Raw genomic sequence first — 22,433 nt, 5'->3', positions numbered from 1 at the left:
TCTGCTTTTGGGGATTATTTCCCAGCCCCTGCCAAGGGATCCAGTTGCAGAACACAGTGTTCATGTCCTGCTTTCTGCAGCAGGGCTGGGAATGCCCAGCCTGAATTAATGCCCCGCTCCTCCATTACTCCTATCAAGTGCTAATAAAAGGAATTGTTGTTTTTAAGACAAATTTTATTCCTTTTCCACAAGAAATTGAAGACAGTGGCATTTCAGTGCACACAGCTGCTCTTTCCCAGGAAAAGCCAGTGTGGGAGTGCTGGGACAGGGACCCTGCTGGGGACAGTGGGCTGGGAAGAGGCTCCGCTCCCTTCGGGCAAGCCTGAGCTCTGTGTAGCCGTGCTGAAGTTTCCATTTCTCAGTCAAAGCAGCCCCACTTTACCGCAGCAGTGATCCAAGCCTTTTCCCCCACTTTTCCCCACCCACAGCCGCACCTCCCTCCCTGATGTGCTTCCCACTAATGAGCATCAGCCCAATTAGGCAGGGGCCTGGAGTGCCCTGGGAGGGGGCAGCCAGACACATCCTCATCTATTGCAGCGATTTGGTTAAAGAAACGATTCCTAATATTCAATAAATGGCAGTTTTAATTTCTTCTTCATACATGATCTTAAAATGAGATTTTAAATTTTTTTATTTATTCCATAAACAATATAACAAAACTCAGCAAGTTAACAATATGACGTTTCCACCATACAGAGTCAGTCACAAATATTTAAAACCTTTGCAACAAGAACAACAAAACCCAAAATATTACAAGAATAATTTACAAGAGGATCTATAAAACAGCAAAGCGCTCACAAATTTTCCAGTTTCCTTTACACAATATCACTACACTCTTTCACAACATTTCTTTTTATTACAAAATTCCCAACAAAAGTTTAATTTTTTTCTTTGTATTTTGGTTTTTAAAACCAGAAACTCTTAAGTATACATCCTTTTATTAACACCCGAAGGTGCAAAAAAAGGGAAACCTCACACATACAAACACTTCACAGCACTTTTCTAAGAAAAATATACACTTACAAAATATTTTACAAATTGGCACACTTAAAAATATACAAGATTTTGTAGGCGTCTTAGAGTGATCCTTAAGAATTATACTTCAATTGACTCTACAGAATATTTATAAAGCTTATTCTAAAAGAAAAAAGGCAAATCATTTCCAAACATGTTAAAATTGCAGTGTAAAATGTGGAACAGAAATGGATATGTTACATTCATAAAAAGGGCCATTTAATAGTTCTTAAATGCTCAAGGGGGGGAATAAAAGTTTTCTTTAGCACCATAAAACAGGAGCAACTTCCTAGCGAGGTGCCTCTAGTTCTATGGAAGGGAACTCAAGGAGCAGTACATTCACATCTCTGGAGGCAGCAGTCGAAGCGCCCGGCCGGCGCCGGGGCAGCGGAACAGAGCAGCTCCTTGGATTTCTACCCTGCTTCCCACCGGGGGTAAGAGACAAAAGGAGTTTCACTGGTACCTTGGTTTTGTGTGTGTGTGTGGTTTAGTCTAGGTTTAAGTCTTCCCTTTGTGCTTTAGAAATGGACGTCTGTCTGTCTGTCTGTCTAGCTAGTGAAGGGTAGTGAAAAGACCGATTTTATTTCTTGTTTGCTTTTGCACCAAGTGTTTAAAGGCTCAGTAAACGTGTCTGGCAACCCAAGCGTCCTGCGAGATGGAGGGAATCCTCCTGCTTCAGATCCCAATTCCCTTAGATGGCTGTTACTCCACTGTCATTAGTGTCACTTGTTTACCTGAGAAACAGATTTGAAAAGCCTTGCTTCTACCACAGACATTGTACTTGGTTTATTTTCTTTTTTTTTTCTTTTTTTTTTTGCATTATTTCACATGCTGAAGAGATAAAGAGGCACATTCTCCAATAGATGTCAGCAGTTTGAACCATGCAACCTCCACTGGACACCCTGGGAGCTGCACAGGCAAAGTCCAACACACAGTTGAGAAAGCAAAGACCGAGGGCCTGATCCTGCACCAACCCAAGTCCACGCTCCTGATCCTCTTCCCACTTACACTGACTTCAGGGGAGTTTCTCTTGGGACTTGACATCACTGGCTGGGAAAGCACTTGGGGCACAGGAGCCCCAGGAGTGAGCTCCCACCTTAGTGCTTTGCTAGATCGGGAGCTTAGAGAAAGAACATGGTCCAGCAGCTAAAGGATGACAATGCTTAAAACATCTTTATTTTGGTTCCTGGCTTGTTTGGCCCATAGTGCTGAAAAATTAACAGCAATCCTGATTTTTTAAAAGAGCAAACAGTGCAGCAATGGTTTCTCCAAGCAATCACCAGCCAGCCTTGGCTTCTCCTCTCCAAGCCGACCCAGCCTCAGAAAGACAGCACAGCATGGCAAGGACAGTCCTGTGGCTGCCCCTGCCCTCCTCTTGCTCCTCTTCCTCCTCCTCCCAAAATGCCTGGCTACCTCTGGTTCACAAGTCATTATTCTCAAGATGTTTTTTTTAAAAAAAAATCCATCCTCCTGTGCTCAAAAAAAAAAAAGAAAAAAAGAAAAAAAAAAGAAAAGCAAGATGTAAACCTGTTAAGATGTATTTTGTAATAAAAACCCAGAAGGTTTTTATTGGATCCCCATCACTGATATTTTTCTATTTACAAAACCTCTAAATGCAATCGATGGCCGTGGGCTGGGTTGGCTCCTGCTGCAGGATTCCTTTCTGCAGGACATCTCTCCTATTCCTGTGCCATGGGAGACCCATGCTCCTATGGCAGAACAGTGATTACCACCTTGTCCTGTGGAATTCTCTTCTCAGATGGATTTTATCACCTTTGGAAGTGCCTGGTCCCTGCTTTTTAATGCCAGTGCCAATTCTAAGTCACCCAGACCATGGTGACACCACGGCTCAGCAGCACTGCTGGCACCGTCCTCCCATCCTGCCCCAGAGGAGGAGTGAAAAGAGATGAAGCAGAAAAGACATTTTAAGGAATGCTGCAGAATAAACATCTTTTGTGTGGCTTGGCTTCATCGCTCCCAAGAGCCAAGAGAGCTCCTGGAGCCCAACGAGGAGATGCAGGAGGAGGATGGAAGTTGTACTGAGACTGCAAGAGGATGGGCCAAGGTGGGAGCCAGCACAAGAAGGGCAGGGAGCCCTAGGGGTGTGGGTGGCAGGCAGGGATAGGTGGGACCCACATCCCTGTCCTCCCACAGCTGTGAGCAGTGCCATGAAAAACAAAAATGCAATTGGAGAACAAAAGCTTGTATGGTGAGGGATGAGGCAAAGGTGGGAAGTGAAACCTTGAGGTAGTGATAGGCAGGTGGAGATGAATCCTAGGAAAGTAAAGTGCTAGCTCCTCAAGTTGATCAGTAGGATCCCCTGGGAAACTGCTCTTGGGGATGAGGGAGCACAACAGAGCTGGCAGATCTTTCAGGATGCTTTTCATAGAAAGCAAGAACTCTCAATCCCCAGGTGTATGAAATCAGGCAAGGAAGGCAAGAGACTGGCATGGCTGAGTTGGGACCTGCTGGTCAGGCTGAAGGGGAAGAGGAGATGCACAGGCAGCAGCAGCAGGGACAGATATCCTGGAAGAGTACTGGGATACTGTCAGGTTGCTCAGGGACAGGGTGAGGAAAGCAAGGTGCAGATGGAGCTGAATGTGGCAAGAGACATGAAGAATAACAAGGGCTTCTCCAGGTGTGTCAGCATGAAAAGGAAAGGTCAAAGCAGGTGTGACATAACTGGCAGACTGGTAACTATGGATGAGAAGGTTAAGGAAACCTCTCTTTCCATCTCCCATGAGCGGTGGAACCACAGGACAGGGACTGGAGGAGCAAAGTCCCTCCCACTGTAAGAGAAAATCAAGTTTGTGACCATCTGAGGAATCTGAATGAGGAAAATCCGAGAGCCCAGAGGGAATTGGCTGATGAAGTTGCCAAGTCACTCTCCACAGTATCTGAAAAGTCCTGGCAGTCAGGTGAAGTCTTGGATGACTGGGAAAACTAAACCATTGAACCACTGCCCTGTCAGCCTCCCCTCTGTGCCTGGGGACTCCATGGACCAGACCCTCCTGAAACTCTGCTGGGGCTTATGGAGGGCAGGAAGGTGACTCAGGACAGCCAGCCTTCACCAAGGCCAAGTCCTGCCTGGCCAGCCCAGTGGCCTTCTAGGATGGAGTGAGGACAAGAGAAGGGCTCCAGGTGTCATTTGTCTGGACTTCTGTAAAGCCTTTCACACAGTCCCCCACAACACCTTTCTAAGCTGAAGAGATGGATTTGAAACATGGAGTGTTCAGCAGATGAGGAACTGGTTGGACAGTCACATCCAGAGGGCAGTGTCAACAGCTCACTGTCCAGGAGAACATCAGTGGTGAGTGCTGTCCCTCAGGGGTCTGTCCTGGGACCAGCAATGTGGAGTCTCTTCACCAATGATGCAGACACTGGGATCGAGTCCCCTCAGCAGGTTTGCAGATGACACTGAACTGAGTGGTGAGGTTAACGTGCCTGAGGGACAGAGTGACATCCACAGGGACAGGGACAAGCTCAAGAAGTGGGCCCAGGGGAACCTCATAAGGTTCAACAAGGTCAAATGCCATGTGCTGCACCTGGGATGGGGAAATCCCTGGGATCCACAGGCTGGGAATGAAGGGATTTGGAACAGCCTTGCCGACAAGGACTTGAGAAAAAAATATTTTATGAGTGTGGTGAAACGCTGGCTCAGGTTGCCCAGAGAGGTGGTGGCTGTCCCCTCCCTGGAAACATTCAAGGTCAAGTCAGGCTCTGAGCAACCGGGTCTAGTAAATGTCCCTGCTTTTTGCAGGGGAGTTGGACTAGATGGCCTTCAAAGGTCCCTTCCCACCCAAATGTTCTATAAAGATCAAAAGGGAGGAGGGCAAATGGTTGGCTCAAGGCAATTTCTAAATTTTGGGGTCAAGCAGCAGAGCGATGACCTTTTCAGACACCGGGAAGAGCCAGTGCCACATATGAGGGACCCAGGCTCTTTAACATCTCCCCACCAGAGACTTTTGGAGGACATGGGATGACCACCAAAACTGTCAGCAACTGGAATGGTAAAAGGACTGAAGGAGAGCAACAAGGCAGCTGGAATTTGTGATTAACACCGTTCTGAAACAGCCAGCTGGGTATTCATGGATAAAACAGTTGATGTTTCATGCCTGATCTTCATGCCCTATTGCACATTCCTCAAATGCAGCAAGTATTGCTATCCCGTCCAGTACAAGGGGTTTTATTATGAGTCCCATATTCATAACATTAAGCATAAGGAGCACAGTGCAGGCCAGGTGAAATGTGCTTTCAGCTGATGGTTCTGGGTCAGAAAGGAGGTCTGTGCCACATCCCAGCCCTGGGCCTGACCTGTCTTTGTAAGAGCAGCAGCCAGAACATCCAAAAGAAGGGAGCTGCCAGACCCACTCCTGCAGCACGTGGGGGGAACGCTCAAAACCTGGGATATGCCAACACCAAGCAGTGGTTGGAGCTTGTAGTATTTGATGAGCCTGTGAATAGAAAAGAGAGCTGCTGGGGAAGCAGGGAGAGTGTGGTGGCTGCAAGCCAGCCCAGAGCCCAAGGATGGAGGCCTACCACAGCTCTTGTCTCCAGAGTAAATCCTGAGCATCTTCTGGATCTCCCTCCTGGAGCCAGAGCTGGGGTGGGACGCTGCATGCCATGGGGCACAAGGGACCACTCTCATCCAGAGCAACTCACTCCAGGCAATGCCAGCATTTATTCCTTGAAAAAAATGAACTTACAGGATGGTTTTTTAATTACTAATTTGTTTTTCAGAGTTCGTCCTTTCATCTCTTAAATAAAACACAATGCAACTACTGAGCTGTTCTCTCTGGGATCGCAGAGCTGAGCTGAACTGCACCCCAAGATCTGTAAGAGCTGAAAACACGATTCTAAACTAACACTCTGTATCTCCACTTTGATTTTCAGTGATTGCTCTGCTTTTCTGCTGAATTAACTTAAACCAATTCTGCTGCTTTGTCTGGCATGTGGGTGGAAAAAAACTGACTTGGGAGGAAACCTGAGCCCAGTCCTGCCCTCTGTGTGACACCACGTCTACGCCTGTGGCCGTATCAGCAATGTGATCTGTCCACTGCCAGACAGGCTCCTCTTCCTCACCGCCTGCTACTGCATGAGGTGTCCAAGCCTCACATCCCTCTGCTCCCAGTCGCTCCCAGGGCTCTTGCATATCAAGGTTTTTCATGAGAAATCAGCAGCAAAACGCACAGGCTCTCTGTTGCACAAGGAAAATAGATCTTTGTTGGGTTCCTTATTCTCGTGGAGGGCGAGGGTGTGGTGAGGAGGGTTACAAATAAGGCCTTTTGAGAATACATTTAGCATTCAATACTTAACGCTGTCTCAAAGTCCAGTCATGATCCGGCCCTGATCGGTGAGATCACAAATAGCTCCACTGGTTGTATTTGTTTCATGAACTGAATCAAAGAAAAGGTTCTGAGTTGTGTTTTAAATTAATGACTCTGCTTTTGAAAGTTCAAACTATATTGGCATCACAAGGTTAGACATGGAGGAAACACCAAAGCTATGATGGGAGAGCGCTTCTGACAGGCTCTGCATCGAAAATGTTTAAGAAACTATTCAAAGGAAAAGTGAATAGCACTCAATGTATGAAATGTATTAGTTCTGGTTTTATACCTATTTCAGAATTTATCCCAGGTTCTTATAAAATATATAAAACTGAGATACAAAGAATTAGCAATGTAACTTTGCATTTCAAATGATCTTCAGCTACAGGTTTTGCTTTAAGAAAACAGACACTTGAAAAGCAGCTGTTCTGTAGTCTCTGGATGCAGACACTTGAGTTCCTGGCAAACTTACCGTCAGTGGTTTTCTGAACTCCTCCACCATTGCAACTCTCTCCTATAATGAAACTCAACATTTCACCATTAAGTTTTTCTGCTCATGGTTTCAAAGAGAGGACGTTACCATTTCCCAGCATCGGTTTCAAAGTTCCTTTTTTTCTTTTTTTTTTTCCCCTTTTTGTTTCCTTTTTTTTTCCTTTTTTTTTCTTCCCTTTATGAGCTTTAAACCACAGGGTGAATCCATGAAATGAGGTAAGTAAATTTGGCACACTTCTAGTCATGTCCATAAAACTTTTGGTAAGTTGTATCAGTGAACAATATCGTTTTTCATCGTGAGTTACAGGTGCTTTCAAAGGGGGGGTGGTTAGTACTTAACAACTGGAATGTTTCTAGTAAAACCAAAAGGCATAGCTGCAGAAAACACTCACAACCCAATGTTGATAGAGAAGTAAAAATATATACAATACAGTCACTTGTTCATAGTTTGGCACAATTTTTTGTTGTTGTGGGTAATAGTGCATAAACTACTGTACAACAGTATGACTTTTAAAACAGTCTTTCACAGAGAATACCAGATTAGGTTTGCTTTCAAATAATAAAATTCCCACAATTTCAAACTCTCCATTTCAGCACTTACATTTCAACAGACCACAAGGCAGATTTCGAAAAGGAACCGGTGGGGGGAAAAAAAAGAAAAAAACAACTGGAAAAAAAAATGGTAAGAAAAGAACCAAACATCAACCGTCTTTCTAGAAAAGGGAGTCTCTTCTTCAAATACAGGAAAACCCAAAAATGCTGTTTCTGCTTTAAGAAGAATGGAGTCTGATTCCCTGCAGGAAAAAATCAAACATTTGATGCCATCTTAGTTAGCTCGTCTGGAGTCACCACGACTGAGCGAACGCGCTAAAGGCGGGCGGGTAGAGAAGATGCAGCTTTAGATGATGCAGGTTAGGAGACACAACAGCAGAGGGGGCCAGAAAGCACTCAAAAATTGCCACGTGAAGCTCAATTAGGAACGAGTTCTCATTTGCAAAGTAAAGAGCCTTTAAGTTTTGAGATCTTGGCTTTTGGATGCAGAACCTCTTTTTTTTTTTTTTTTGTGGTTTATTTTTTACAAAATGTTCCAAAAAAAAAAAAAAAGTCTTTCCTTGTCAAAATCATTAAAAAGAGCGTGTAATCTTTTTTTTCTTTTTTTTTTTAGTTTTTGTTTTTCCCCCAATAAATAAGTAATTAAAAACTGAAGAAGCCAAACAGCAGAAAAGAGTAGCCTTGTTAGTTTTTTTAACCCCAGCCAAGCCAGAAAATTGGTCATTCTTTTAGGTAGCTTGCAAGTCATAAGTATTTTCATGCATTTAAAAATAATTTTAAAAACCAAACAAACAAAAAAAGAAACCAACCCCAAAACCAAAACCAACCAAAACTGTAAAAGGGGAATGTCTTTTTTTTTTTTTTTTTTCTCATGCAAACTTTTGCTTTCAGGAAGGAAAAACTGAGGAACAGCGGGCCTAGCAGGTGGGAGGGAGGTTAGGGGCATTCCAGCCAGTTTGGTGCAGCATTACCTCAGTTTCTCAAAAGCAGCTGTCACGGGTGGGTCCTTGTGGGGCTGTTCGCGGTCCGTCCGCTTGATTTTACAGTTCTCATCCCTCAGTGATTTCGAACTGGATTTATGACGGTAGAGTTTTTTATGGGTAGGTCCATTATTGCCTAAAGTGCTCAGGTTACTATAGTTTTTATCAAAAAAGGGAGCATGAATGTCCGTGGTGAACCCGGTGGAGCAGTTGGGGCGACCGGGGTCGCAGGTCACAGCTTTGCTGTTTTTGCTTGAGCCCTTGTTGTTTGACTTGTGGTTCTTTGCCGCCCCTGGTGAGCCACTGTTCGCCTTCTTCTTCGACTCTTGGGACGTCCCTGCCAAAATTTTAAGAGTTTTCAGTTTCAGGCTGTTGGACTCCGGTGACCGGAATATGTCTGGAACACTGTTGTGGCTGACGGGCCCCCACAAGGGCTCAATGGAGGCCATCATAAACCTCTGGACATCGGCCATTCCCGACGCGATGTTGGACAGGATGTTGGAAGGTTCCTCGAACTCCCTCTGGTCGTCGTCCAGGAGGCTGGTGGCGTTGCCCAGGCTGGCTTCCGACCAGCCCGTGCCCCCGTCTTTTCCCAGTGCCCACTCTCCAGAGAGCCCGTTGTGCTTGCCCAGCTTCACCCCTGCCGGGCCACAGTGCTGAGTGCCCTCGGCCACGCCCTTGGTGGCCGTGGCCACGGTGCCCAGCTGAGTGACCACCCTGCCACCAACAACTGGAGCCTTCTCGCCGTTGACTCCTGCTGCATTTTTCCCTTTCCTGGTGGATTTGGGTGCCTGCCTAGAGTTTTTCCCTTGCGGCTTATCGGTTCCTTTGTTGGTTTTGGGTGATTTTTTCCGGGTGGCTTTCTGGGAAGAGCTTTGGTTTGTACCCACATTCTTGCTGGATGAACTTTTCCTCTTCGATTTTGACACTTTGCTATTGGTGCTAATTTGACCAGATGGCTCATTAAATGTTGACAAGCATGGACTCTTTTCGAGAAGGCTGACAGAATCTTCATCATTGAACATATGGAACTGGAACTGGTGATTATTTAAAGCAAACCCATTATCTGCCTGATCCTCGGTCTGCAGGACCCCACAGTTCCACTTGACCTTCTCGGAACTGTTGAGGGAGGCCTGGGGGCTCTCCTGAAAGCCCTTCAGGGTGCCCAGAGGCTTGGCATCAGAGCCAGCTATCTGTGGGGACAGGTTGGGAGTGTCTGGAGGGGACATCTCCGAAAGTGACGACTGGCGGAACCTATCAGGCGTGAAGTTGGAAATGTCTAAAAGGTCCGTGGACTCCTTCAAAGGGGTGATTTCATCTATGCTCTGCTGGATCACTAGCTTGGGACTGCAGTGGGCCAAGAAATCATCATTAATATCATCCTCGCCATCCTTTTCACAAGACTTTAAACTTAAAGAACTGTAATTGCTAGAACTAACTGACAATGAACCCACTGAATCAAAACTAATGAGCCTGCCATCATCCGTACTGAGTGTACCTCGTTGGAAATGAAAGCGCCCCTCTCCATTATTGAAATGACATGACTGATAAGAATCATCAGACTGCACTTGTTGGCTATCCGGCATGTAATTTTTTTGGTATAGCAATTTGCCGCTATTCAGATTGACTTGAGTGTATCCAGAGGCGGGGAGGCCGTCCGTGCCCGGCGCAAACTCGCTCGGCATTCCGGCCGCCTCCGGCATGTCCCCGGGGAAGTCCTGGCGCTCGCTGCCCTTGCTGGCCGGCCACATGCTGCCGAAGCTGCCCTGCTCCATCTCCAAGTGGCCGGGCGACTGCTGCAGCTCCGACTCGGAGGGCGGGGAGAGCACGCAGCTCTGCGCCGGCTGCAGGGACGGGAAGGGCTTTTCCGGCGGGACGATGCTGGGGAGTGGCTGCTGCTGCTGCTGCTGCTGCTCGGAGGGGTGCTGGGCAAAGTACGGGATACCGGTGTTGCTCGACAGATCTGAAGCATCTAACAACGTCTGCAGATACCCTCCAGGGATCAGGGGTACATTGGTGGTGATATTAGCAGATGGCAGAGGCTTGTCTGAAGAGGAGGTGGATGGTAGGAAAGGAGAATTTTTAGCAACCTTATCCTCGTGGCACTCTGGGAGATGGGAGCTGTCTGAAGCACAGGGACTGTTTTCGTCCTTCAGACGCGCTGCGGAGTCCTGGTTTTCCAGTGCTGGGGAGTCCTCTGCCGTACTGGTGGCAGCTTTAATCTTCTTGCACTTCAACCTGGCTTCACTTTTGAATTTGATTCTGCGGAGCACTTTCCGCTCCGTCCCCTTGTGCTCCCGCTCCTGTGGTTTGCACTTCACGGCGATGCCCGTGATGTCGTGGACGTGTAATCCGTTGGCACAGCTGGGGGTGGCAATGGCTAATGCCGGCAGCCCTTTCAGGCCCACGTCCTCCTTACTGCTGCAAGGCTGCTTGTGATCAGAGGAGCAAGAGCCCAGCTTGTTCACTGATTGCTCGATGGCTTTAATTCTTTGAATCCGGTGCCTGTTTGCTAGCTTGCATTTTCGCTTCCGTGGGTGAGGGAGGAACGAAGCATCTGAGCCGTTAAGATAGAAATTCTGCTTGTGGTAGAGAGACGATCTGAGCAAATCCAGCCGGCTCTGCTGCCTCTCCTGCCAGAAGCCCTTCAGTGGGGCCAGCTTCTTGTATTTGCTGAGCAGCTCCTCGTTCAGAGTAACAGTTGTCTCGTTGGCATCCACTTTGCTGAGCTTCACCAGCATATGCTTCTCCCCTTTAAACCTGTTAATGATGATGTACTTGATGATCACGGGGGGCTCCTTGCGAGAGACTTTTCGCCGTTTCTTGGGGCACCACTCATCGTCGTCCTCCTCCTTGGGCCCATCTGGGAGCCACTCCTTCTTGTCCAGGATCTTCTCGTTCTCGATGGAGTCCACATCGTACAGGTAGTCGTCGCTGTATCGCACTTTCCTCTTTGCCCGCAGCCCGTAGTTCTGCTGGATGAAGGAGCCGGAGTGGTCCCGGGCCAGGTACCGGCTGCAGTCCTTGATGTCCCGCAGCACGTCGTAGGAGGACTCCGTGCAAGTGCTGTCATCGCTGAACTCCCCGGAGTCCTCTGTGGAATTCACCGAGTCCAAGAAGTGGCTCCTCTTGGAGCCCACGTACTGCACCATCTCTGTGCTGTTGCAAGATTTATTTAAGGCAGCTTTCTCCTCCTCCTCACCGTCCTCTTCCTCGCCGTCCTCCTCCTCCTCCCCCCAGATGATGCCTTCCTCGGATTTGAATTGAGAAGGGTCGGTGGCACCGCTGGGCCCCCTTTTCAGGGTGCTCCTGCTGTCCCTTTTGGTGCAGTTGCTGAACACGCTGGGGAAGAAGTTGAATTGGGCATCCTCTTGTAGGGTGGTGGTCTTCTCCCGCACATTGTCCTGGAAAGATTCGTATCTAATCTTTAGGGAGCAGACATCACTTCCCAAGGTGGAATCGTCATCATCGAACATGTAATTGTCCACGTCTTCCTCAGAAAACAGATTTACAGAAAGCTCATTTTTGGAGCAGAGGTCAAGCAGCTCAATTTTACTTTCACTAATGAAAGATTCAAAATAGCCCCATTCCTGGTTGGGATTTGTTAGTAAAGGTTCCTCACCATTGCATTTGTCTAATAGTAATCCCTCGTAATAATTTTTCTGAGTGGGGTCCTCTGAATCACTGTCAGATTTCTCTGCATCTCTTTTGTCCGCTGCCCTCGATTTATGCATAGGGAAGCTTAAAAGCTGGTCTGAAAGCAGTTGATCCCCATATCTCATGGTTTCTCCTGTGCTCATGCAGTGAATCCCTATATCAGAGACCGAACAGGTGTCATAATCCCTATTTATATCCCCCACTTTCAAGCTTATTCCCGGCTCCGCATCAATGCCGTCCTTGGATTCAATAAAGCAGCCCAGACAGGTCCGGCTCGGCTGCATCAGGCAGTCTCCCGTCAGCGCCGACATCCCCCCGGGCTCCATCATGGTGAAAGGAGCCTTCTCGCAGTCGCCCGGCAGCGACCAGGAGCTCATGCCCTTGGTCACGCAGGACGTGAGGGAGATGGCGTGGGCGGAGGAGTCGTCCGAGGCGTGCTCGGGGACATCGGTGAGGCGCAGCGGGGACGGGGGGCTCAGCAGGCAGGGCTTCTTGGCCGCAGGGGCGCGGTGGCACGCGGGGCCCTCCTTGGGAGCCGCGCTCAGCGCCGGGAACGGCGCCGCTGCCTCGGCGGCGCTGCAGGGCCTCTCATCACCATCCAGGGCGTGCGACTCTGCAGGGATGGAGGGAAGGGACAGAAAGAGAGAGGGGTTACCACCCTTGGAGGCAGAAAAAGAGAGAAGGTTACAAAGGTTACCACCCTTAAAGGTCTCAGGCTCGCCACCCTGCTCCCCTTCTCCCAGTGACTTTTCCCAAGTGCTCCTTTGGGAAGCCCTTCCCAGCAATCCTGGATCCAGTTAACGTGGTGATGTGTGTGGAAGGCAGAGGTAAACAGGCTGCTCCCCACAGCCAGCTGGAAGAGGTACAAGAGTACGTTCAAAACACGCACCGCATCCGCTCTTCCCTCCTCATATCCATACGGTTACCTGGAAACTGCCTCTCAAACCTCACAATGTTATTAAAAAAACAAAACAAGCCTAATAAAAATGTTCTCATTAACATTGAAAAAATTAACAGGAAAGTGAGATTCTTAAAGAAACAAAGCACCCCCCCTGCGGGGTCTGAGCTTGCACACACCTGAGCTGCTTCACTGCTCCGGAGTCAGGGAGTGATGGCTGGTTTTAAAAACCCAGCGGTCTTTTTGTCACCATCCACGCCAAGGGAAGGCAGAAGATAACACAGAGTTTAAAGCAATTATTGTTAGAATTATTGTGGGGTTTGCCATTCTTCCCTAATCGCTAAAAATGCCTTTTTAGTCATGTAAGGATTTTTTAACCTAAGGATTTTTTTAGTTTTACCTCGTTGCGCTTCTTTTATGGCAGAATAAAGTTATGAATGTACTTTTATCTGACTCCTGGCTCAACGGACGGTATGACCCTTGAAATTTAAATACGATGTCTTTTCATCCATGAACACGCTCTGATATCTCTGTATTAAAAAAAATATATATTCCAATGAGTGCATTCATCCCAGCCAGAGAGCTCTGCCGACTCAGAGCCTGGTGCTTTTGTCACAGCTCAGGTCTTTCCTTTTTGGTGGCTCCGCTGAAGGCAGAGGGGTGAGAGCCAAAGCTTTCCAAGGAGGGACAAGTGCTTTAAAACACAACTGGAGCAGCAGCATGTGGCATTAAATGGGGCATGCAAAGGGATTTATTTGGCTGCTGCGACCCTCCACAAGTGCTCTTATTCCAAACTGAGAGGAAAGTAAATCTCCTGCATCCTTGGCAGCCTGGGGAGGGGAGGCTGGTGCTGGCACAGGTACCACCAGCACAGTGGAAAACCCCCCAGGGGCAGAGGATGGAAAGGAACAGGATGCCATGGAAGGAGTAGGGTGCCAAGCAGGAGGTCAAAATCCCCTAATTCATTCCTATAAGTTTTGTGCTACAGGGGTCTTAGGGATGGAGCCGTCAGTAAAGTCTGAACAAAGCACAAACTGCAGCTAGAGCCTCACAGCACTCCCAGGACTTTAAACCTTTTCCCAAAGACTCCTTAACTCCAACCAAAAGTGCAGTGCAATGACTGTCATCATCTTCAACATGAACGACTTGGGAAAGGCCAGACTGGATTGCTTGAAAATGGTTAAAAGAAGGAAATAAATAAAAAATCTGATTTTTGAGTCCCTCCCACCAGTCTTCAGATCAGAAATGCAGAGGTGGTATCATTTTCCTTAAGCACCAAAACAAATTAACCAGTGCAGTTCCACTTCAGAAGTAAAATAAAATAAAAATCAGCTTGGAGCTGACAGGAAGCATGGAAAATTTGAGGATAAAAGAAGAATGTCTGTGAATGCTGTAAGACTCAAAGAAGGGGGAGGCAGAAAGCTGAAATTCAATCTCAAAAGCTGCGTTCAATAGGCAAAGCTGCTATTATATAAAATAAACCCTCTCTGGGCATTTCTTTAGGTTTATACTTGTGTGAGTGAACTGAACTCTTGTGAAATACAAATGCCAAAGCCTGATTTTCTGGGACTCCATATCAGCCTAAAATCAGGCCCGTGTTCAAGTGATGCTCCAAGGGAATGCAGCTCACACAGAAAATGCTGCAGAAGCAAAACCACTTTTCCCAGTTTCCCTCAGCATCCACCCAAGAGCACATGGGCAAGGGGAGGTGGCAGCTCCAGAGCTCTGTGCTGGCTCCTGGCCTTGGATTCAGCAGCAACTCCCACACAGCAGTGTTCAAACTGAAAGTTTAAACTGGCAGAGGGGAGGCTGGGATGGGATGTGGGGAAGGAATTCTCAGCTCTGAGGGTGGGCAGGCCCTGGTACAGGTACCCAGAGAAGCTGTGGCTGCCCCTGGATCCCTGGAAGTGTCCAAGGTTGGATGGAGCTTGGAGCAACCTGGAATAGTGGAAAGTGTCCCTACCCACGGCAGGGGGTGGCACTGGATGGGCTTTAAGGTCTGTTCTAACCTAAAGCAGAGTTATGTGTAATTAAAGCACTTTTTAAGCCCTGTTTAATTGAATTCCATGGAATTGGTGCGAGGTTCTAAAAATCCCCTCCTTACTGATCAGGGCAGCACTGACTTTGTTGTCCACTGGATCAGACAAAGGGACCACGGCTACAAAATCCCTTTGCAGCTCCAGCAGCTGCAGCTTCACCCTGTATAGTCAGGAAGGGGATGGGCTGACAGGGACAGCTCCCGAATTACAACCCAGGGGCAAATGTGAGCATGTGCCTCACCTGCCACCAGCACGAGCTCTGGGGCCCTCATGGGCACCCACGTGGCTGGAACTGCTCCAAGGTTTTGGCAAAGAACATTTGTCTCTACCACCTTGTTTAGAGCTGACAGAAAGATCTGAACATATGTCAGAGGACCAAGTCCTTGACATCTAACAGGATCAAATTTATATATAAATAAAATATATCTATCTATCTCAAGATTTATGGGCCAATACAAAATGTAAAAAGCCATGAAATTAAACATAAAACACATTGAAGAATGAAAGCATCAGGCTCTGCCTCCCCTCTGCATTTACTGCGGCCAGAGATTACAGTCCAAATGACCTCAGAAAATGCTTGGAGGCTTATTTATTTCAATCAGGGTTTCAGACAGCTGAGCACTGTTACTCCTAATTAGTTATTCTGAGAGCAAATATGGAATCAATGAAATAGATATGAAGTTGGGTGTTCTGGGAGGCTGCTGCAAGGGGCTGATCCTTCCCCAGCCCTGCTGGTGGCTCCCAGGAACACCACCTGTCTGTGCAGAAAAGGGATTACAGGATAGAGGAATCCCATGTGCTGGCTGATGGGACACAGGCAAGAACGAGCTCACAAATCCAACCTTCCCTTCCCACTAATCCTGGTTCATTCTCCCACCCAATCTCTAATTTTCCCCCAGTTTGTAGGGACTAAGTAGCCTTCAGCTAAATCTTGCTAATATTGGATTGTAATGCCACAAGAGGGAAATATTCCCAACAGAAAGAGGGGCTACAAAGTCCAGGATGACTTTTTTCCCCCAAGAAACCAAACGAAAATCTTTAATTCAAACCACATGTGCACATCAACATTTCCAGCCATACCCATGCACAGGTAAAAGCAGTTCTTGTTAAGGCCTAAAAAGGTGTAGATTTATGGCTGGAATGATTCCTGTGCAGAAAACACCCATTTACTCCCCTGCTCCACATTGCAGAGATACCCACAAACTGCTAATATTAAAAGCACAAAAGGAATTAGGAAAATAAGTTGGCTTCCAAGTTGTCGCTGCTCCCTCATGTACCATAATTAAGTTCCTTACCATTTTCTTTCACCCCATTAATCAGGATAGTTTCTTGGTCTTCTGAGGCACAATCCTGCTCTTGTTGGTCATCCATCAATTTAACCTCTTTCTGTTCACTCCATGCCCCACTGCATCTGGCCAACCTGCACATTTCCAGAAACACAACCACAGTCAGTGCAATCCCCAGGATCAGCTCAAGGAACCGTGAATAAAAAATAACAACAATAAAACACCCCCACACAGCCTCACACGCTGCCTGCATCCTCCTTAAGAGGACAAATCCAATTTATTTAGGCTCTCAGCTTGTCACTTTTCCACTCCAAAAGCCAAGTCCCATGTATTTTCAGCAAGGTGAAAATGTTGTGTATCAGCATTTCCTTCCCCCAAGTCCTGCTCTGGGAGGTGGAGAGGTGCTCAGCACCTCTGCAGGACCCTCCACATCACCCAAAATTGCTGTGCAAAGGCACATTAGTCGTGTCCAGCCAGGAAAGGCCATCCATCTCCAGATGGATCAGTGGAGAGATGAAGGAGAGGATTCATCCCAGTTCATCAACAGCAGCTCTGTGATGGAGCTGGAAAAAACCACAGGTGTGGAGTGACAGCTGCTCACCCTCACTATCAGCCACTGCCCTTCCAGCACTGGCAGGTATGAAAAACTTCCCCAAAAAGCAGTTTGTTGTGGAAAAGAATCTCCAGCCTCACTGTTCACCACAGGAGCCCCGTCCCTGGAAGCCTCAGACCCCTCAGAGTGCCCCCACTGCCCCCACGGGGTGAAGCTCCAGCTCCAGGGAGGGATGAGCAGTCCAGGCTGGCTGGGCTTGGTGGGGCTTCACCAGAGCAAAGAACCTGAGCTGAGGATCCAGCCCAGATCTTCCCAATCCTCCCCTGAGGGCCCCCCACCCTTCAAAGCCCCCACCTGCCTGCAGAGGAACAGAGTGATGTGGCTGGAACCCGGGCATGGCTGGCACTGGAGAACCCTCATCAGTGCTCCTGATTGACAGAATTTCACCTCTTTGATTGCAAATCCAAGTCAAAATCTATTTTATGCCCTTCTGGCAACTCAAACTCAATTTCTTCTCTCTCACAGAACAGGTACTAGATTGCAGCATTGGTTTAGGTGTTTTTCTGGGTTTGGGGTTTTTTTTTGTTTGGCTTTTTACTTTTCACATCAACATTTGTCAGTGTCTGCTGTTCCCACAGCACTCATTGCCCTGGGGTTCAGCAGCCAAACTTCATTCATATTCAGATTTGCAGTGGAGTCCTCTTAATTAACGTGAAATCTTTACAACCGCCTTAGTAAGTGAAACCTTCACCCAACTTAAAGATGTTGTGACACCGAGAGGAAGATAAGAATAACAAGCATCAGTAACTCCATTCCTTTGCATATTTAGAGGAATATTTAACTAACCCCGAGAGTTTTCCTTTGATGCAAATCCCCATCTCAAAGCTCTCCAACACCAGCCTGTTTGCTGTGGTAAGACCCCTCTCCTGGCAGCACCCTCCCCACAGCCTGAGCTCCCTCTGTGCCCTTCCATTGCTGACAGGCTGCAGCAGGAGAGGCTCCAAAAGCCAGAGCAGAGATCAGAGTTATTTTTCCATGAAGGAGATTAATGTCTGAGTGTGGAAGGTGCTCTGCATCTGCCCCTGACAGGCTACAGCTTCGTGTCTCCTTGATAATATCTCCTGCCTGTTAAATGTGCCTTAATTAATAGAAGTATTAATAAATTAAGTTTTTAGAATATCTATTAATGAAAATATTAATAAAATATCCTCAGCCTCGGGAGAAGCAGAGGGGTCTCAGGAGAGCAGGGAACCACCACGGGCTCCACACATGGGCCAGTGGGGCTGCTGGGGAGGGGGCTGAGGTGTCACAGAAAGGTTTGGGTGGGAAGGGACATTAAAGCCCATCCAGTGCCACCCCCTGCCATGGGCAGGGACACCTGCCACTACCCCAGGCTGCATCCACGAGGAAGGGGGCCATCTTTCCTTGATTCTGATGGATGCTGGAGGGCCAGCCTTCATGGAGAGAGCAGGACAGACAGGGGGTGAGCAATGAGCACACAGGCAGCCAAGCAAAGGCACAAAGGGACAGTGTGCAGACCCTTAATCTCACAGTATCATGAATTTTTGGGATGGGTGTGCACAAGGGGGAGGGAAGCACACCAGGAATGTTCCTGGTGGATGAGATCCAAAGGCTGGAGAAGACAATGAAGGCAATGAAATGCAGCAGCAAAGGGGATGTGCTTGGGGACAAGCGTTTTCCTCGACTGCAGAGCCCCAGAGAGCAGAGCTGAGCTCCAAAAACTCCTGGGAAGAACTGAGAAGGGTCCAGATGGGCCATCTTCCCACAGGGTCACACAGAGGTGAAGTACAGATGGGACAGACAACCCAAGTTTGCTGAGACCTTTGGGACCAGTGTGACCAGGAAAGGTGAGACCCCAAATGGGACAGGGAGAAACAGCAGCAAGGGGAGAAAAGCTGACAAAGGGGCTGGATGTGATGCAGAGCAGGAAGGAACAGAAGGCTGGGGATAACAAAGAGGAGAAGAACAGCTGGTCCCAGGCAAGAAAAATTAAATCAGGAGAGGTGCAGGGGATAAGGACAGTGTGCAGGGAATACACTGGGTAGCAGGAGAGCACAGAACACAAGAGTCATCTGCAGAGTGAGGTATAAAAGGGAGAGAATTCAGATTTCAGATGGTGTCAGGCCACTGAAGAGAGGCACTGCTGGGGTCACGATATTATGAAGAGCTGGCAGGAAGAAAATCAGGAGCTCCGAGTTGATGAACTTGACTGGAGCCAGAGTGGATGGAGGAAGAGGATGGTGGGTGGAAGGGATGGGCAAAGACGTGGGGTCAGATGAACTGCAGCCTCTGGGGGAGGAGGGCAGGAGCTCAGGGGGCTGCCTGTGCTTCAAGGACAGGCACAGCACGTTCAGTCACAGGGAAGGATTCAGAAGCACTTTTGCTGACTGCACCATGGACTTCAGGGCACTGGCCTGCTAAGATCACAGCTGGCACCACAGAGAGTCACTGGCTAGCAAGGAGATGGAGGGGAAGGAGCAACAGGAAGCAAGCAGTGGAGCTGAACAATAATCCAACTCGTTTTAAGCACAAGATGGACAAATTAATGGACAGAAGGCCAGGATGCAGAGCTGTGGTAGCAATACACAGGGCTCGTTGACCTGGAGAAACCCCTTGCAGCCCTACGGCTCAGGTCAGGTGAAAGTCTGCAAGTGCCTCTAAAAACCCTCAGCATCACAGCTGAGGAAATTCCCCATTCCTCACAACTCCTGTCAATTTTCCTATTTCTAGTGCTAACAGGGCCATAAAAAACCTGTTAGTGACCAGCCCACGTGCACAAAATCACAGCACCACAATGGACCCTCTGCCACAAACCTCCTGCTGCCTTCGAGCAGGTCCTTCAGCCCAGGGAGCCAAGAAACCTGAGAGATGCTTTTTTTTCTATTTTAAAAAACCCTCCTGAGACACTGAAGAGGTTTTATGGGTGCTGGGGTTGCTGGAGTGAAGGCAAACGTGGTTGGAAAATGATGTCCCAGCTGAGGCTCCACCAGCTCCCTCTGCTCCCAACACAGAGCAAGGTCCTGGTTCCTTGGAGTAAAACTGGATTATTTCTTGTTCTAGAAGTTCCTAGAATTGTAGAATCCCAGAATGATCAGGGCTGGAAGGAAACACCCAAATTGCAGAGCTAAAAATCCTGAGTGCTCCCTCACTCACCTCCAGCCACATAAATGATGGACCTGCTGCTCACTTAAGCCCATGCAAACTTCAGGATTTAAGCATGTTCCTGTTAACACTGATTTTACAAAGACAAAAGGGGAAATGCCATTCTTTTATACAACCAAAAAACGCATCTGCTCAATGGCTGCCCTCTACAAAGAGAGCAACAAGTAGCTTTGCTTCTTTGTCAGCCAGAAAATGCCATTTTCTGCTGCAGCTTTTCTGAATGGATGTTTACAAAGCACACAGGTCCATCACTTCACTCTGTCAGGGGTGCCTGGGGAGGTGACATCCCCTTCAGCCTCTCCAGCTCCACAGGTCCCCAGGTGCCAGCCCAAGGAGGAATTGTGCCAAGGGACCTGCTGGAGAGGTTTCCTCCCCCCAGGACTCCCTGCAGGCTCTTCCTTGGGAAGCAGCAGTGATTTGGCTGATGGCATTTCCCAAGAGAGCCAGGGATGGTCACAGTGATGCCCTGGATGCACTCAGAGGGGATAAAACAAATGAGTTGGTCATGCCACAGAATCCAGTGCCGGGACACTTAAATCTATGGATCTACATCTCAATACAATACATACATACAAATATTTATCCACTGCTGCTTGAACACCACCTCATTCATATTTCCTGGGTATCACCATTACACCAGAGAGCTCAATACTCTGCCCAGGCAGAGGAGGGAAAAAAATCCACCAGGTAAAAATAAGAAACATCCCATGAGCCCATGGCTGAAAGCCCAGCTGCACACGTGGGAATTCTGGGAGGTGGACAAGGTTCTGTTGGCTGCTCTGGAATTAAATTTGCAAGAGTGTTTTACCTTCAAGCTGAATAGACAAAAAGTCACTCACACCCAGACAAAAGCCAACATGCCAGCTCCCGTTTACACACAGATTCCACATCCTGAGTGTTGTAGCTCACGAGGGGAATGGAGAGGGAGTATCCAAAGTGAAGGAGAATCTTTTTATGGAGAAATGGGGGAAGAAAGCAAAGAAGAAGAAGAAGCTGTACCTTTTTTTTTTTTCCTGCAGAATTGTGAATAAGTGCAGGTGTTCTATATATGCAGTTGTATCTTTCAGAAAAAGAGCTTTAGAGAAATTAATTACATGTCAGAGCCTCTGACAGGTCTTTTAAGAATTGTGATACTTTTGAATGAAAACATTATATACTTAAAAAGAAATACCATGTAAATGTCTCCGAGATATTTACAGTCAGAGGAGTAATAGTAGGAGAGGATTCAGCTCTCCCCTGGATGGGGGATGCTGAACACACCATGCTCCTCCTCACCACGTCTCCTGCCCCTGCAGGACCCCAGCCACTGCTGCAGAAGCTCAGAGCAGAGCTCAGGGCAGGAATTGGCTGGAGCAGAACCCAGGCTCTCCCCAAAATGCTGAGCACCTGTCTGTGCCCCCCCTCCAGCCCCATCCCGAGCACCCAGCAGCAAGGACACCACACACCCCTCCTCCCGTGCTGACAGGGGCAGCTGCACCCTGCAGAGGACAAAACCCAGGTGGTTTTCTGCTTGGCTGCTTTTTTCTTGGGTTCTTTCCCATTTTTCCCTCCCTCTTTAATTCCACAGGACAGAACTTCCCATGGAGAAATTGTGGTGAGGCAGCAGCAGAGCCACAGCAATGCCAGGCTGGCTGTTCACTGCCCTGAAGGATGCTGTTTTCCTACCAGATTCTGAGATTCTCTGATCCTTTTTATTCCAGGGATGCCATTTGGTCCTTTTTTTTTCACTATAATTTCATAACTGGGGGATGAAGTGCTCAAAATTTTGTCATGCCAGGAAATGAGGGTGCCTTTTCACCTCTCTGAATAAAGCCCTGTTTCCATGAATTTACATTTCTGCCTAGGCCAAGGGTCTCTGAATTTCGCTGAAATAAGGAAAAAATGCAGAGTATTGAGGTTTCCAGATCTGGCAGGGTCAGAGAGGTGAAGTTCCTAAGGAAAGGCACAGTGTGGAACCATCCTCCCTCTCTGCCCACCACCAAGTGCTGCTCCAGTCCACCAAAGGGATGCTGGACTTGAGGGTTCTGGGTTCAAAGCTATTTTCCCAAAAAATCTCACAAGGAAATTGCATCTCCCAGCAGTTCCCTGGGCTTTTCCTATCAATGATGGTGAGTACGCAGGAGAAAAGCCCAAGTGAAGGAGAAATAGGAAACAAAGAAGGGTTTTGTGGGTCAATCCCAGCAGTGAGACATCTAAAACCCTACAAGAAGGTAAGGCCTGATAGGGCCAACATTAGCTGAGAATAGGTTCAGATATAAATACAGGTAAAAGCCTCCAATTAGGAATAAATCTGGGGGGGGGATAAAGTTGATTAAAGAAAAAGGAGGTTGCAGAGAAAATGGAGAACACAAAAACCATTAAAAGGGGAAACAATTTCAGAACTGGTGTGCTCCCAGAAGGTGCAAAGGATGGATGAGTTGTTAATATTCATAGCAAGCCTCCACTTTTCCTC

At 47.9% G+C, this 22,433-nt stretch overlaps 1 protein-coding gene across 5 annotated transcripts in view; it reads right to left on the bottom strand.

The window, feature by feature from the left end:
- Positions 1-607: 607 nt before the first annotated feature.
- Positions 608-22,433, bottom strand: part of NEXMIF (neurite extension and migration factor) — a 166,848-nt gene continuing 145,022 nt past the window's right edge. For 4 of the 5 annotated variants that reach the window (XM_064427204.1, XM_064427205.1, XM_064427203.1 and 1 more), the window contains 2 exons: positions 16,255-16,379; positions 608-12,635 (listed from right to left, as the gene is read on the bottom strand). In XM_064427204.1, coding sequence (XP_064283274.1) covers positions 8,353-12,635; positions 16,255-16,330 — 4,359 coding nt within the window. In that variant the 5' untranslated portion in view covers positions 16,331-16,379 and the 3' untranslated portion in view covers positions 608-8,352. The remainder of the gene's footprint in view (positions 12,636-16,254; positions 16,380-22,433) is intronic. The other variant, XM_064427207.1, reaches the window with a different exon arrangement.

Source organism: Passer domesticus, chromosome 7 (assembly GCF_036417665.1).
Source record: "Passer domesticus isolate bPasDom1 chromosome 7, bPasDom1.hap1, whole genome shotgun sequence".
In the NCBI taxonomy this organism is placed as follows: Eukaryota; Metazoa; Chordata; class Aves; order Passeriformes; family Passeridae; genus Passer; species Passer domesticus.
Note: the sequence above shows the minus strand (reverse complement) of the source record. Positions and strands in the feature narration are given on the sequence as shown.